This window comes from Loxodonta africana, chromosome 5, assembly GCF_030014295.1.
Source record: "Loxodonta africana isolate mLoxAfr1 chromosome 5, mLoxAfr1.hap2, whole genome shotgun sequence".
NCBI classification, from domain to species: domain Eukaryota; kingdom Metazoa; phylum Chordata; class Mammalia; order Proboscidea; family Elephantidae; genus Loxodonta; species Loxodonta africana.
In genome coordinates this window covers 160,567,456-160,584,142 of record NC_087346.1, presented here as the reverse complement: position 1 = coordinate 160,584,142, position 16,687 = coordinate 160,567,456, and the positions used below count along the sequence as shown (strand labels likewise).

General features: G+C 55.0%; 1 protein-coding gene across 1 annotated transcript in view; it reads right to left on the bottom strand.

The window, feature by feature from the left end:
• The window catches only part of ABLIM2 (actin binding LIM protein family member 2), a 148,411-nt gene that overhangs the window by 57,098 nt on the left and 74,626 nt on the right, over positions 1-16,687 (bottom strand). Inside the window, exons 11-14 of the mRNA XM_064286332.1 lie at positions 15,383-15,460; positions 9,428-9,574; positions 2,623-2,743; positions 495-593 (exon numbers count right to left, since the gene is read on the bottom strand). Of these exons, the coding sequence (XP_064142402.1) occupies positions 495-593; positions 2,623-2,743; positions 9,428-9,574; positions 15,383-15,460 (445 nt within the window). The remainder of the gene's footprint in view (positions 1-494; positions 594-2,622; positions 2,744-9,427; positions 9,575-15,382; positions 15,461-16,687) is intronic.

Below are 16,687 nucleotides of genomic sequence, written 5' to 3'. Positions count from 1 at the left end.
TTCCTGGGTGCAGTTCACATGCACACAGATGTGGAGAAAGGGTGATTGTGGGTGGGTCTGCATCCTGGGAAAAGCCAGGACTCAAGAGCCATGCTGGCCTGGTGTGGCCCCTGCCCCTCTCTCTGCCTCAGTTTCTTCCTGAACCTGAGGCTAACAGTTCCACACCTCACCAAGCTTACGTGGGCTATAACATAGATGACTCAGGTGCAGCACCTAGACCAGAGCCCAGCTGTGGTCCACAGCAGGTCCTCCTTCCCTCTTTCCACAGCTGTTCAGACACAATCCTCTCCATTTGCTCCCTGACATTACAAGCGACCTATGTCTTCCTTCTAGAACATTGAGACGCCGACAGGAACAGAGCCAGATACACAAGACACACACAGCAAGGGAGTGAGAGATGTGGGACAGAGGGCTCTGAAGCCATGCGGCAACACGGGACAGCGGCCACACAAGACGCTGGGACGCACTCACAGCCCACGCCCTGTGTGCCTTACCTCTGAAGTAGGGGACGTAATGATGTCGGAACACGGAGGTAGGGCTTGGGTGTTGGGACAGGGAGAGGCAGCTACTGGTACCAACACTCACAGTACCAGCTATGGGGCAACAAAAAGCAAGTCAGAGTCAACGCTGGGCTCGCGGACCACAAAGCCACAAAATATTCCTAGCCCCCATGCTGCTAGGAACATTTTTGCTTCCTCTTTGAGGAATGCACACCTTTTTGAGGCACCTGGAAGGGTCACCCAACCAGTGGTAGACCACACTGCTGTTGCTGCAGGTAGGAAGTAGGACAGCTCTGGCCAGGGTGGAGGGCGGTGGCCCCAGGGCTGCTGGGCGAGAGTCTTTGCTAGATGCCAGAGCCAGGGCGACCTCCCTGACCCTGCCCGGTGCTCTCTTTGGGATGTCCCTGGGATCAAGGGCCTGGTTTGACACCTAGTTGAGATCCAAGCCTTGGCTCTCTGGAGTTACCATGGAGCCAAGCACAGGAGCTCAAGCAGCCCAGGTTGTGTCAGTAGGCTGGCCAACGGGCCAAAAAGGGGCCACCAGGGAAGGTGCTCAAAGAAGTCAACTGATGCTCACCCGCCAACTCACCCACCACCTCTTCATCACTCACTCACTCACTCATCTGCTCACTCACTCATTCACTCACTCATTCACTCACTCATCTACTCACTCATCTACTCACTCACTCACCCACTCATTTACCCACTCATTCACTCACTCATCTACTCACTCACTCATCTGCTCACTCACTCACTCATTCACTCACTCATCTACTCACTTTTCTACTCACTCATCTACTTACTCATCTACTCACTCACCCACTCATTCACTCACTCATTCACTCACTCATTCACTCACTCATCTACTCACTCACTCATCTGCTCACTCACTCACTCATTCACTCACTCATCTACTCACTTTTCTACTCACTCATCTACTTACTCATCTACTCACTCACCCACTCATTCACTCACTCATTCACTCACTCATTCACTCACTCATCTACTCACTCACTCATCTACTCACTCACCCACTCATTCACTCACTCACTCATCTACTCATTCACTCACTCATCTACTCACTCATCTACTCACTCACTCATCTACTCACTCATCTACTCACTCACTCACCTACTCACTTATCTACTCACTCACTCATCTACTCACTCACCCACTCACTCACTCATTCACTCACTCATCTACTCACTTTTTCACTCATTAACTTACACATTCACTCATTCGCTCCCTCATTTATTCATTCATTGAATCATTCTCTCACTTGCACACCCATTATCTCATTTACTCATTCATCAGTGCACTTTCTCAACCTTTACTGAGCAGCATGTACCAGGTACATTGCAGGGAGCAAAGAAAAATAACTTTGCAAATGAGTGAGTCTTGATTCTCCCATGAAGGCTGCATAAACAAGAGCTATATCCCTTGGGTGCGAAAAAGGATTCATGCAACAGCTGGCCAAGGAGGAAGGGGCTTTGAAAAATCCCTCAAAAAGGTAGCGTTTGTGTGGCTTTGACACACTAAGGGGGGCAAGGAATGTAAAAGCTAAGTGGGAGCAAGACAGCTGGGCACTGGGTGGTAAATGGCATGAGATGGGGCAGAGAGGACCTGCCTCAGGCTCTTTTCCTGCTCTGAGTGGCTGGCAGTGGCTTCCCACCAATTTCTCCATGGGGACGGTGTCTTTACAGCCACTGAGGTGATCTAGGGGAGTCACTGATAGGTATCCCAACTCTATTTCCTGGCTTAGGTCTACCTGGCCACACGAGCTCATAACTAACCCACTCTGGTCTCCTACCGCTTACACGGCTTAGCCTCCCACATCTCTCGTCCATGAAACAGTTGCTGGTTCCAGTGCTCAGTGCTGCCTCATGCGCCTTCCAGAGGACCACGCCTCCACTGACAGGCTGACTGCACCTCCACTGACAGGCTGACCAACTGCCTCTTCAGCTAACCTCCCTTGCCCACACGAGGAGCCCCTCAGCCATCCACTGCCAATCCCTTCCCCTTCCCCCACTTTCCCGGTTCTCACAGAGAGCCCACTCCATAAAGGAAGAGGCGGGAGCCATGCTACTGCATTGGAGGTGAAGGGGCTGTGGAGACCAAGTACCTGGACGGCTGTAGTGCTGCGGGGACCGCGAGGGTGGGGTGTAGCGCCCGAGGCTGACTGACCCTGCAGAGCTCGGGCTGGAGGTCCGGCACTGCTTGTAGGACCGGTCGTCCTGGTCCCCCTGAGAGGAAAGACACAGCCTGTGAACACCCCGCTCAGAGCTCCGCCCGCCCCTCCCCTCCACGCCCCCAGGTGGCTGACTCCACCTGGCCTGAGAGTAACCCCTACACCTGCCAGGCCCACCTGAAGAGTCAGGTGTGGCGGGCTAGGTGCTGACATCAACAGTTCCCTGTTGACAGGTTCCTGCCCCACTCCTCCTCCTACCCTTTCTGTGGGCTCAGCCTCCACAGAGGTGGTAGAAACTTCTGGCTCTACCTGCCTCCTCTAGCACTCCTCCTGCCCAGCCCTCCCCAGTGCCAGGGCTCCTTGGAAGACAGTTTGAGAGCCACTGAGGTTCTGTAGTCCAAGGAGGGTCTCTCTGTGTGGAGGGGGACTCCAGGACCCCAGAGGTACATTCAGGGCAGGGGTGCCCCTCCTGGGCCCAGAAGCAGAGTGGACAGAGGCGGACACACAGCACTGACAGTGCAGATGGCATTCCGCAGGGAGTGGGCAGGGTTGGTGGGGGTGGCGTCAGATGGATGTGGCGTGGCCTGGGAGGGCAGCTGCCTGGGCCCCACTACCTGGCAGGCTGGCATGACAGTGATGAGCCCACCTGGCCTCTCCCCAAGCAGTGACCCTCAGCTGTTCATCCCCCGGGCCAGGGCCAGTGACAAGCAGTGTGAGGTCCCTCAGCCTCTCTGGCTTCCTCCTCCCCAGGGCCCATCCCCAGCCAGATGGACCTGGCCACTGTCCCTGAGCACGCTGGACACCCACTCTTTGTCTTGCCCACACCAGGCCCCCACTGGCAATGCCACCGGCCAATCCTGCCTGTGCTTCCCCTGGGCTCTCTGGCCATCCCTCACAGCGGTGGTCCCCCTCCTGGGGTATCTGGAGCCCTGGTTGTCCACCCCCATCTCTGGGGTGTCCTCTGCACAGCGCTGGAAGCTAGGTCACCTCTCAGGGTTCTGTCTGCACCTTACAGGTTGTACCTGGGTCACTGGCTGACACATGGTTGTGGGAGCTGGAGCCAGCTGGCCACTTGCATGGTTTAGTGGCTGGGCCCCTGGTCCCAGTGTCTGATGGCCAGCTAGCCCTGGTTCTTTAGATGGCAGGCTGCTCCCAGCAGAACAGCACTAGTGGGGCAGAAATGGTGCTGCCTCCACCCCCATCCCTGCCTTGCTTCTAAGGCGGGAATGTTAGGGAGTCAGTGGAGAATCTGGGCAGGGGCCCTGCTGAAGGCTACGGGTCTCCTGGGATCATCCAGAGCTGGAGTGGGATTCCCCACTGAGGGCCAGGACAGGGGTCAGGAGGGCAGTGCTGGGGTCCTGGTGCCATGTGACCTCAGGGGCCTTGACGGCTGGCACTTCATGGCCCCCACAGCCCCAGCTCCAGGTCCATGGCCCCAAGAGAGTGCTTTGTGATTGGAGCAGACCCTCACTAAAAGAGTGCCTGGGGAAAACCCATAATCTACCCTGTGGATAGAGCCAGAGTCCTCCTGTGGAGCCACCGTGCCAGTGAGCTGGTGGATCAGGGTGCTGGCTCCAGGGCCCACATGCCAGAGGTTACTCATATATGGGGTAATTCGTGCGGCCATTCACGAGGCCACCCAGGCCCTCTGCCTTAGGCCTTCTGGGCTGAGAGCCAGCAGGGCCTGGTGGGGCGAGACTTTGGGAAAGTTATCTCACTTCTCTGTGCCTCAGTTTCCCCAACCATAAGCAGGGTAAAATCCGAGAACATAGCTCTGGGGGTCTGTTATAGAACGAATTGTGTTCCCCCACAATTATGTGTCGTGAATCCTAACTCCTGTACTTGTCGTCCTGAATTTAGAGACAATTTCAAGAACAGATTTGATGCATTGAATACTAATGATTGAAGACCAGACCGGTTGTGGAATGACATCAAGGACATCATCCATGAAGAAAGCAAGAGGTCACTAAAAAGATAGGAAAGAAAGAAAAGATCAAGATGGATGTCAGAGGAGACCCTGAAACTTGTTCTTTTTACATTGAGCTGCTAAAGCAAAAGGAAGAAATGATGAAGTAGAAGAACTGAACAGAAGATTTCAAAGGCCAGCTCGAGAAGGCAAAGTAAAGTATTATAATGACATGTGCAAAAAGCTGGAGACAGAAAACCAGAAGGGATGAACACACTCGACATTTCTCAAGCTGAAAGAACTGAAGAAAAAATTCAAGCCTCGAGTTGCAATAGTGAAGGATTCTATGGTGAAAATACTGAACAACGCAGGAAGCATCAAAAGAACGAAGGAATACCAAAAAGAATTGGTCGATGTTCAATAATTTCAAGAGGTGGCACATGATCAGGAACCGATGGTACTGAAGGAAGAAGTCCAAGCTGCTCTGAAGGCATTGGTGAAAAACAAGGCTCCAGGAATTGACGGAATATCAATTGAGATGTTTCAACAAACAGATGCAGCGCTGGAGGTGCTCACTTGTCTGTGCCAGGAAATATGGAAGACAGCTTCCTGGCCAATTGGCTGGAAAAGATCCACATTTATGCCTATTCCCAAGAAAGGTGACCCAACCGAATGTGGAAATCATCAACAATATCACTAATATCACAAACAAGTGAAATTTTTCTGAAGATCATTCAAAAGTGGCTGCAGCAGTGTATCGAAAGGAAACTGCCAGAAATTCAGGCCAATTCAGAAGAAGACTAGAAACGAGAGATATCACTGCTTATGTCAGATGGCTCTTGGCTGAAAACAGAAAACACCAGGAAGATGTTTACCTGTGTTTTATTGACTATGCAAAGGCATTCGACTGTGTGGATCATAACAAATTATGGATAACATTGTGAAGAATGGGAATTCCAGAACACTTAATTGTGCTCATGAGGAACCTTTACATAGACCAAGAGGCAGTTGTTCAGACAGAACAAGGGGATACTGATTGGTTTAAAGTCAGGAAAGGTGTGCGTCAGGGTTGTATTCGTTCACCATACCTATTTAATCTGTATGCTGAGCAAATAATCTGAGAAGCTGGACTATATGAAGAAGAACGGGGCATCAGGATTGGAGGAAGACTCATTAACAACCTGCGATACGCAGATGACACAACCTTGCTTGCTGAAGGTGAAGAGGACTGGAAGCACTTACTAATGAAGATCAAAGACCACAGCCTTCAGTATGGATTACACCTCAACATAAAGAAAACAAAAATCCTCCAACTGGATCAATAAACAGAGAACAGATTGAAGTTGTCAAGGATTTCATTTTACTTAGATCCACAATCAATACCCATGGAAGCAGCAGTCAAGAAATCAAAAGACACATTGCATTGGGCAAGTCTGCTGCAAAAGACCTCTTTAACGTGTTAAAAAGCAAAGATATCCCTATAAGGACTAAGGTACACCATAGTGCTTTTAATTGCCTCGTATGTATGCAAAAGCTGGGCAATGAATAAGGAAGACTGAAGAAGAATTGATGCCTTTGAATTGTGGTGCTGGAGAAGAGTACTGACTATATCCTGGGCTGCCAGGAGAATGAACAAATTTGTCTTGGAAGAAGTACAACCAGAATGCTCCTTAGAAGCAAAGATAGTGAGACTACATCTCCCACACTTTGGACATGTTATCAGGAGGGTTCAGTCCCTGGAGAAGGACACCATGCTCGGTAAAGTAGAGGCTCAGAGAAAAAGAGGACGACCCTCAATGAGATGGACTGACACAGTGGCTGCAACAATGGGCTCAAGCATAACAACGATTGTGGGCATGGTGCAGGACCCGGCAGTGTTTGGTTTGTTGTACATGGGGTCACCATGAGTTGGAGCTGACTCCATGACGCCTAACAATAATAACACTCTTGTGGTTACAATTTCATTTGGGAACGGGTTTTCTTTGTTACGTTAACGTGGCTGTATCAGTGTAGGGTGTCTTAAGTCCATCTCCCCTGAGGTATAAAACAGCAGATTAAGCAAGCAAGCAGAGGTGAGGGAAGAGATGTCACGTGGAGATTGCCAAGGAACGGAGGAACAGAAGCTCAAAGAGACAAGGACCTTTCCCAGAACCGACAGAGAGAGAAAGCCTTCCCCTAGAGCCGGCGCCCTAAGTTCAGACTTCCAGCCTCCTAGACTGTGAGAGAACAAATTTCTGCTCTTTCAGGCCCCATGTGTGGTACCTCCATTACCGCAGCACTCAAGACTGAGGCAGGGTTGGTATTGGGTGAGCAAATACCAGTGAAGCTCTCAAAACCACGCTGAGCACAGAGAAGGCCTCGAGAGGGCGGCTGCAGTCGCTGTCCCTCAGTGCTGGCTACGGTGAAACCTAGACTGCACCTCCTGGACCTAAAAGGGAAACTGAGGCCTGAATGGCAGCTATTGACATGGCAGACTCATTTTGAAAAATGAGAGAAAAATTGGCTAACAGCAAACGTGTTTGATGCAGGAGTGATTCCAGAGTGTTTCTCCTGAGGACTGGGCACGTCCGTGTGCACCACCTGGAGGGGCCCAGGGTGGGGGTGGGGGGGCCAGCTGGCCTCGGTCCCAAATTTCTTCTCTAAGTAAAACCACGGCCAGGCACCACCGGCTCGGGCCGGACCCAGGATCCCAGGCATCCGCGCTAGCAGCATGCAGATGAGATGGGATTATAAAAATAACCAGCACCAAGGAGGGCCCCAGCCACTTGCCAGGAGCTGGGGGGCCCTGCTTGGGGTGCCCTCGGCTGTTATCTTTATAACCTGGGCTGTGTGAGGCAAACAGGGAGGCAGGTGGGCGGTGTAACCTCAGTAGGTGTTGGTGAGAGCAACTGAAGGGGCTGTGGCCACAACGCAGAGTGGCTGTTAGTGCTGTGGCCCCGTGCACGTGCTGTGAGGGGACCGTTTAGTGGCCACCACTGGCTGGCAACACAGGACTCAGACATAGTCACACTTCAGAGGCCTGGCCCTCAACCACCACGAGACACACAAACAAGCTCCCAGAACCTTGTTTTTTGAGCAATACAGCCAGTGACACCCAGAGAATGAGGTCCCATAGAAATGTCTTTGAGGCTGAGGACCCTGGGGCTTGTCCCCGTCCTTCCCCACCCAACGGTCGTTGATTCTGACTCATGGCGCCCCCATGCGTGTCAGAGCAGAACTGGGCTCCGTAGGGTTTTCAATGGCTATTTTTTGGAAGTAGATGGCCATGCCCTTCTCTGAGGCAGCCCGGGGTGGAGCCGGACCGCCAACATTTTAGTTAGTAATCCAGCGTGTTAACCATTTGCATCACCCAGGGCCTAGGCATGTTTTTCCAAAAGGAAGACAGTTCTTGCGGGGCAGGGGCAACAACATCCTGAGAGACCATCACCCCCAGGTCCCCCCAGAAAGGAGGGGTAAGGGGGCTCAGCAGAAAGGGGTGGTGATTCAGAGTCTCAGAGTTGGGGTTCAGTCTGGCTCTGTGGGCGGCAGCGGGGCATGGGTGGCTGGCTATCTGCGCCTACACGGTGCCCCCATCAATCATGGCTCCCCGGAGCCTCCGCCCTCACTTCCCAAGAGCCCCTGCAGTGGATCCCAGAAGGAGAAAGTCCGAGGAAACCACTCTGAAGCGCTGGGGTCTCCCTGCTCTAGGCTGCACCCCAGTGCCTGGCCACATACGTGCAAACCACACACACCCTGGGCCACAGGCCTCCTCTCCCAGGCACCCACGGTTACATGGGACTCTCAGAAACACAAAAGCCAACAACCAACTCAACGTTAATTGGAGAAGAGCAGTTCTGAGTAAGAAGCCAAACTAAAAACCAAACCATGGTGACAACGGGTGTGTCAAAGTAGAACTGTGAACCACAGGGTTTTCACCAGCTGATTTTTCAGAAGGTTGCCAGGCCTTTCTTCCCAGGCACCTCTGGAACCTCCAATCTTTCAGTTAGCAGCTGAGTGTTCACCGTCAACACCACCAGGGACTCCTACGAAGTCACCCAGTATTATGGACATGGCCCACAGGGGTACTGAGGGATACAGTGTGTGCTTCAACAAGGGGTCAGAGGGCTCAAGGGACCCTGGACTGAGGGGACTGCTGGCAGCAAGTGAGGGGAACATGGCCTGGAACGTTCTGGATCAAGGAACACAATACACTCTGGGCATCAGGAAACCACCCAATGTGTAAGAGCGCTGGGATTTTCCCTGAGTGCTCATCTCCTCCCTATAACCACCATGCTCCCCACTTTTCACCCCCTCACCGTGGCTCGTCCAGACCCCCTTCAGTGTGGGGGGCACCTGTGAGGGGAATTTGGGGCCTGTTGTTAGTGGAAATATGTTGTTGAAGAACGCAACTATGCTCCCTGTGGTTTTACTGGCTGCAATATTAACGAAAGCAGGTAGCCAGGCCTTTCATCTGTGGTACTACTGGCTGGGTCTGAACCACCAACCTGTAGGTGTGCAGCCCAGTGCAAACCACTTTCACATCTGGGACCTCTGGGTGATTAAATAAGACCTGTGTGAGGTTGTCTGAAGAGGCAGGAAAAAGGCAAACATCCTGGGAGGGGACTCTGGGTTTCCATGCCCGATACCCGGGCCTAGAGTACCCAATAAGCAAGGCACACGGGCCCAACTCTCCCTTCCCACCAATCTGCAGTGCCCAGGGATTAGCAGGTAAACACAGTTAAGCCTGTGGGTTCCTTGCTCAGCGCAAGCTGGTGCTCACTGGTTAATCTGCCCTGTGTATACCCTCTAGGCATGCCCCCACCCTGCGGGCCAGGGCTGGTGGGCTCCACGCACCTCGCCGTAGCTCTGCCGGTCACCCGTGGAGTGGCTGACGTAGGGCGTGTAGGAGATCATGTCCGGGCGGTCAATGTCGTAGATAGCCTTGTTCTTTGGCAGGGCAGCCAGGTCCCTGTAGTCCAGGGTCTCATCGCCAAGCTTGGCCTGGGAAGCAGAGAGGGCAGAGGGGGACAGGGTCAGGTGGAGGCTGCCAGGGGAGGGCACAGGGGGGATAGGGTCAGGTGGGGTCCCCCAGGGGAGGGCGGGGGGGTGGGGTCAGTTGGGGGCCCCCAGGGGAGAGCAGAGGGCGGCCAGGTCCCCGTAGTCCAGGGTCTCATCGCCAAGCTTGGCCTGGGGAGCAGGGAGGACAGAGGGGGACAGGGTCAGGTGGAGGCCACCAGGGGAGGGCACAGGGGGGATAGGGTCAGGTGGGTTCCCCCAGGGGAGGGTGGGGGGGTCAGGGTCAGGTGGGGGCCCCCAGGGGAGAGCAGAGGGCAGCCAGGTCCTCATAGTCCAGGGTCTCATCGCCAAGCTTGGCCTGGGGAGCAGGGAGGGCAGAGGGGGACAGGGTGAGGTGGAGGCTGCCAGGGGAGGGCACGGGGGGATAGGGTCAGGTGGGGTCCCCCAGGGGAGGGTGGGAGGGACAGGGTCAGGTGGAGGCCACCAGGGGAGAGCAGAGGGCAGCCAGGTCCCTGTAGTCCAGGGTCTCATTGCCAAGCTTGGCCTAGGGAGCAGGGAGGGCAGAGGGGGACAGGGTCAGGTGGAGGCTGCCAGGGGAGGGCACAGGGGGGATAGGGTCAGGTGGGGTCCCCCAGGGGAGGGCGGGGGGGTGGGGTCAGTTGGGGGCCCCCAGGGGAGAGCAGAGGGCGGCCAGGTCCCCGTAGTCCAGGGTCTCATCGCCAAGCTTGGCCTGGGGAGCAGGGAGGACAGAGGGGGACAGGGTCAGGTGGAGGCCACCAGGGGAGGGCACAGGGGGGATAGGGTCAGGTGGGTTCCCCCAGGGGAGGGTGGGGGGGTCAGGGTCAGGTGGGGTCCCCCAGGGGAGGGCAGAGGGGGTGACAGGGTCAGGTGGGGGCCCCAAGGGGAGGGCAGAGGGGGGACAGGGTCAGGTGGGGGGCCCAGGGGAGGGCAGAGGGGGCACAAGGTCAGGTAGGGTCCCCCACGGGAGGGCAGGGTTAGGCAGGGTCCCCAAGGGGAGGACAGGGTCAGGTAGAGTCCCCCAGGGGAGGGCAGGGTTAGGTAGGGTCCCCAAGGAGAGAGCAGAGTCGGGGAGAGGGTTAGGTAGGGTCCCCAAGGGGAGGGCAGGGTCAGGTAGGGTCCCCAAGGGGAAGGCAGGGTTAGACAGGGTTAGACAGGGTCCCTGAGGGGAGGACAGGCTTAGTCAGGATCCCCAAGGAGAGGGCGGAGGCGAAGACAGCGTTAGGGTCCCTGAGGGGAGGGCAGAGGGGAGGACAGGGTCAGACAGGGTCCCCAAGGAGGAGGTGGGAGGGGACAGTGTTAGGTAGGGTCCCCGAGGGGAGGGCAGGGTTAGGCAGGGTCCCCAAGGAGAGGGCAGAGGTGAGGACAGGGTCAGGCAGGGTCCCCAAGGAGGGGGACAGTGTTAGGTAGGGTCCCTGAGGGGAGGGCAGGGTTAGGCAGGGTCCCCAAGGAGAGGACAGAGGTGAGGACAGGGTCAGGCAGGTTCCCCGAGGGGAGGGCAGCTGTCACATGGCCAGCCTCGAGGAGGACCCAGGTCACACCACCCAGGGGTGGGTGGGAGTGCACCCCAAACCCGCAGCTGGGGAGAGACGGGCTCAGAAGTCAGATGGGTTGTGTCCAAGGGCCCAGCTACTGAAGAGCCACATGGCCTGAGAAAGTGCCCTCCCAGCCTCAGCCTCCTTCTCTGCAAAGTGGGGGTGTGATCACACAGGACAGCTCTAAGGGCAAGAAGTCAGGCCCAGGACGCACCTGGGACAGGGCCTGGGGACCATGGCTAGAAATATACTACCATGACTGTGACTGTGTGTCCATATGTGTAAATACATACACGTGGAAATACACACATGTGTAAATACACACACGTGTAAACACATACATACACACACTTGCCTGGGGCCGGAGGAGTAGGTACTTACACTCACACCCATGCCCACTCACCTGCCCCACCCACTCACTCACACACTGGCACACCCACCCAACCATACACTCACCACCCACACACACCACCCACACTAGTACACACACACTTGCACACACTTAGCCCACACTCACCCACTCAACACTTATATACACTCACAATGCTCCCCACATTCTCACACACTAGTACACATATTTGTACACTCAAGCACCCACACTGAGCACTTCTGAGCACAGTGTCCATCTCACAGGCTGGCTGGGGTGTGGCTCCCGTGGGGTGGAGGCCTCCTGTGCCGTGCCACCTGCCCTGGGTGCTCCCTTGTGCTGGCGGGCGCATGCCGCCTGTAGGTGCTGTTCCGTCCAGGTGTGCAGCATCCTGGGAGTGCCCCCGGCCGCACTGTCACCCTCTCTAACCCTGCTCAGCCTCTCCCTGCACGGCCCCTGCTCACGGCCATGGCCACCTGTCCCCTTCTCCCAGCTCTGTGAGCTCCCAAGGGGTGCAGGGGGCACCCCCACACTGAGCACAGGACAGAGGCCGGTCAGAGGCACCACTGGGGCAGTCTCCCACCGAGCACTGGCCTTGGCACTGCCGCCCCAGGCCCATCTGAGCTCCTGCTCGAGTGAGAAGACCCAACACCCATACACTTGGTCTCGTGCCCCCAAAGCCTCTGAGCTTCTGGGCGCACATGACCCTGCAGGGTGAGTAGACATGGGTTCTCACCAATTGTCAACATGGGCCCCCATCCCTGCTGGAGCTGCCTGTGGGGTCCCCTCCCACCCGTCCAATGTGTCCCCCTCTGACGCAGACCCAGCACGGCCTGCTATGGCTGCCATGGGCAGAGCTGGCCCCTCGGGTGGCCCCAGAGAACTCAGCTCCACCTTGACACCCACGGTTCTCCTCAGGCTTCTTTGGATGCCGCCCTGCCGAGAGCTGACCACCCTCCAACACCTCCTGGAAAACACCCAGAGAGGTGCTAAGTGACCGTGCTCAGGCCCCTTGGCATCTGCCCTGCCCGAGCGGCTCCATCGTCCGTTGTCCTGAGGCCAAGTGCTCAGGGCAGGGCTGTGGACACAGGTGGCTCGTGAGCAGAAGGCCACTGGAGAGTGTGCTCGTAGCAATGCTTCTTCTCTATGCTTTCTTCTCTCCCACACTCCACCCAGGATAACTAATAACAACGACGTGGCCACATATTACAAGACAATTACAATACAATCTACCAACAGCAATGTATCCTCATCCAACACGGTTCCTGGTATGCTATCCTGTTGTTGTCACTGCGTCGAGTCAGCCCTGACTCACGGCGACCCCGTGCATGATGGAACGCAGCCCAGTCCTTCGCCATTCCCACGACTGGCTGCGGATGGAACCATTGTGATCCAAAGAGCTTTCACTCGCTGATTTACAAAAGTAGATGGCCAGGCCTTTCTTCCTAGTCTTAGTCTGGAAGCTCTGCCGAAACCGGTTCAGCATCACGGCAACACACAAGCCTCCACGGACAGAGGGGTGGTGGCTGCGCACGGGGCATGTTGGCTGAGATGGAACCTCGGGCTCCAGCACGGAGGGTGAGGGTTCCACCACTGAGCCACACTGCCCTCATGTTACGCCCACTCATTGCTTTTTGCCACATACACACACTCACACTCAATACACACTTAGACACACTCACATACACATGCTCACACTCACTCCCACACACACTGACACACATTCACACATACACTCCCCACACACACTCACACACATACACGCTCACATACACTCACATATACACACTCACACTCCCATATACACACACACACGCACACTCACACACAGAGAGAAAACAGACCTAAAGCACATGCCCCCAACACTACGAGCGGCTCCTCCAGCTGGTGGGATAGCAAATGGCATTAATTTTCTCCTTTGTGCTGTTTTTAGACGGGTGTGAATTACTTTTGTAATAAGAAATATAGACAGTAAAACCTATTATTTTTTTAAAGCCCACTGTACTGAGCACTGGCTGTGTGCACACCTTATCCCTGATGCTGAGATGCACGCGGCCAGGCCCCTGCCCATCAGGTGCTCTCAACCTGGAGGAAACGTAGCCCCTTACGAGTCCCACGGGCCCTCGTGCATGAGGACATCATGGAGGCGCCCCTTCCTGGCAGGGGGAGGAGGACGCTGCCCTCAATGGCCCCCCTGGCATGCAGGCAGGTGCTGGGTGCCAGAGTTCTTTACAGCAGCCCTGAGCTATGCATGGTCTGGGGGTGAGAAGCCTGGCCCTTGTCCTGGTTCCCGAGAGGTGACCTCTAAACCCTTGGAACTCCTGGAGTGACTGGAGTGTCTCCGTGATTCATATGGAGCCCTGGTGGTGCAGTGGTTAAGAGCTTGGCTGCTAACCAAAAGGTTGGCAGTTTGAATCCACCAGCTGCATCTTGGAAACCCTGTGGGGCAGTTTGACTCTGTCCTATAGCGTCACTATGATTCAGAATCGACTCAAAAGCAACGTTTTTTTTTGGTTTGTGATTCATATAGGGTGTCAGAGCACACCTGAGAGTTTACGCTAATGTGACCGCACCTGAGAATTTACACTAATAGATGGGATGGGTCTGGTCACTCCAGAAAGATCTGCCACATGACGTCAGCCCAGCCTCAGTGGAGGGGGCAGGAGGCTGAGCGCACCCACGTGGGCCATGGCTTCGTCATGACTCCCACATAATGAACCCTGATACCAGCTCTGGACACTGAAGCTCAGGGGAGCGTCCTGGTTGGGGACAGGCGCAGGGGCACGGGCGATGACATCCCTGGGGACACGGAAGCTCCATGTTGAGGACCCTCCCAGATTCACCCTACACATCTCTTCTTCATGTTGGTCCTGAGTCGTATCCCTTATAGTAAGACTAATGGTAAGTTCAGCGCTCTCCTTCCAGCTGTGCTAGTGAGCTGCAGAACCCCTGAATCTGTATCCAGCAGGTCGGAAGTGCAGGTGCCCCTGGGGACCCCCGACCTGCCATCTGGCATCTGTAGGGGACTGTGTCTGAACTGTGAGGTTTGATCTAACCCCTGGTGGTGAGGATCAGAGGAGCTGACTCTGCGGGGTCCCGCTGAGGCCTGTGTGTGCCCCACACATGAGGTGGACCATGTGAAGAGCAGGCGGGCCTAAGAGGGCTTTCCACATTAACGAAGGTCACAGGGCTGGATACAAATTCCGGGGTTCAACACCTCACTAGTGTTTTCATTTGCTGTAGATGCATGCGAAAGCTGGACGATGAAAAGGAGGACTGAAGAATTGACGCCTTTGAATTGTGGTGTTGGCAAAGAATATTGAATATGTCATGGACTGCCAAAAGAACAAACAAATCTGTCTTAGCCAGAATAGAATGCTCCTTAGGAGCAAGGATGGCGAGACTTGGTCTCACATACTTTGGACATGTCGTCAGGAGGGATCAGTCCCTGGAGAAGGACATCATGTTTGGTAAAGTAGAGGGCCAGCAAAAAAGAGAAAGACCCTAAAGGAGATTGATTGACACAGTGGCTGCAACAATGGGCTCAAACATAACAATTGCGAGGATGGGGCAGGACCGGGTAGTGTTTTCTTCTGTCGTACAGGGTCGCTATGAGTCGGAACCGACTCGACAGCACCTAACGACAACAGCAACCTGTATATCGAGCGGCTGGGGCTGCGTTTGCTGCAGACACGTGTGCCCACAGGGAAGGCCTTACTCCAGCCTCCGAGACCTTGCCTCACTTCTGCTGGAAGGCAGCTGGAGCAGCTGTCCCACACCCTGAACCGAGGGGATGACAGAGCTACCAGCTGGCCCCAGCCCCAGGGCTCCACCACCCACCCTCCCACTGTGGGTGGAGAGAACGCTACTCACGTAAATCACGCGGCTGGGGGACCCCGAGGTGCTGGACGCAGGCATAGAGATGATGCTCTCCAAGGAGGTTCTGGTTTCCTGGAAAAGGAGACAGAGGAGGAGACCCAATACAAGGGTCAACGTCAAGAACCTCCCGAGAGTAGTCACCACAGGTCACGTCCACTGGGAACGCCAGCCCACGAGGTGCTTTGCTGAATTTTCAGGTTGAAAGAATTCTTAAACACACAGACTCAGAGAACGACTAGAAAGTGTCTCAGGAAAGACGGCTGTCAGTGCGGTCAGGGGGACAGAGGCATACTAGGCTGACCACGCTATCTAATTCTTATCCGGATTTCTAGACTAACAGCTACAGTTCTGAGAAAAAAATGGTCAAAACCAGGATGTGAAACCATATGCCCCGAGGCATCTTGACCAAGTGACCATCTGCACCGCTCTGAACACAGGTACTCGGGAAGAGAACCGTCTGGGTGCTGTTGCCAACAAGGTACTGTCGCAAGACAGACAAAGGGAATTCACGTAAGCCTCTCGTGACCCTGATGGAAGCGTCCTGTGAAACTCTGTGGTCACAGCTATACTGCTGATCAGTAACCAGTCGGAGTGATTACTGCAGCGCTCGTTGCTTCTCCTGCTGTTGCCCTCCCCGTGGTCGGGTTCCTCTGTGTGCCCTTAAGGACACTTGTATAACGAAACTGCCCCGGGACTACCTGGTTCCATTTTCAATGGGCGACGTGTTTCCCCTATTGCCATTGCTTTAAACCTTAATACACCTCTCTGTTTTAACCTGAACTGGCATTCATGTTTTTCTCTGCAACAAAAGCTATCATCAGACAGACACGATAGGTAACACGGGCTACAAGCCAAACGGTCACGTGCTCAGTGCCAGCTGGAAACGCCCCAAAGACCCCCAGGTGGTCTCGGAGTGAGCGGAGCAAGTGATTCTGCGAGATCCAGAGACAGAGGCTGTTCTCGTGTGCTCCCCGCTGAACTGCCCAGGGGTGTTATTTCCACCTGGATTGTGGGGCGGGGGAGGGGGCGTTGGGCCTTGTTTCACTTGGAGTCCCTGGTTGTGTAAACAGGTAAGTGCTCGGCTGCTAACCGAACAGTTGGAGGTTCAAGTCCACCCAGAGGTACCTCAGAAGAAAAGCCTGGCAATCTACCTCAAAAAAAAGCCACTGAAAACCCTGTGGAGCACAGTTCTATCTGACACGAATGGAGCCACCGCAGGTCAGGGTCGCCTTGACAGCAACTGGTATACCAACCAACCCGTGCAACACACACGCGATCTGTCTGTCTCTGTCTGTCTAT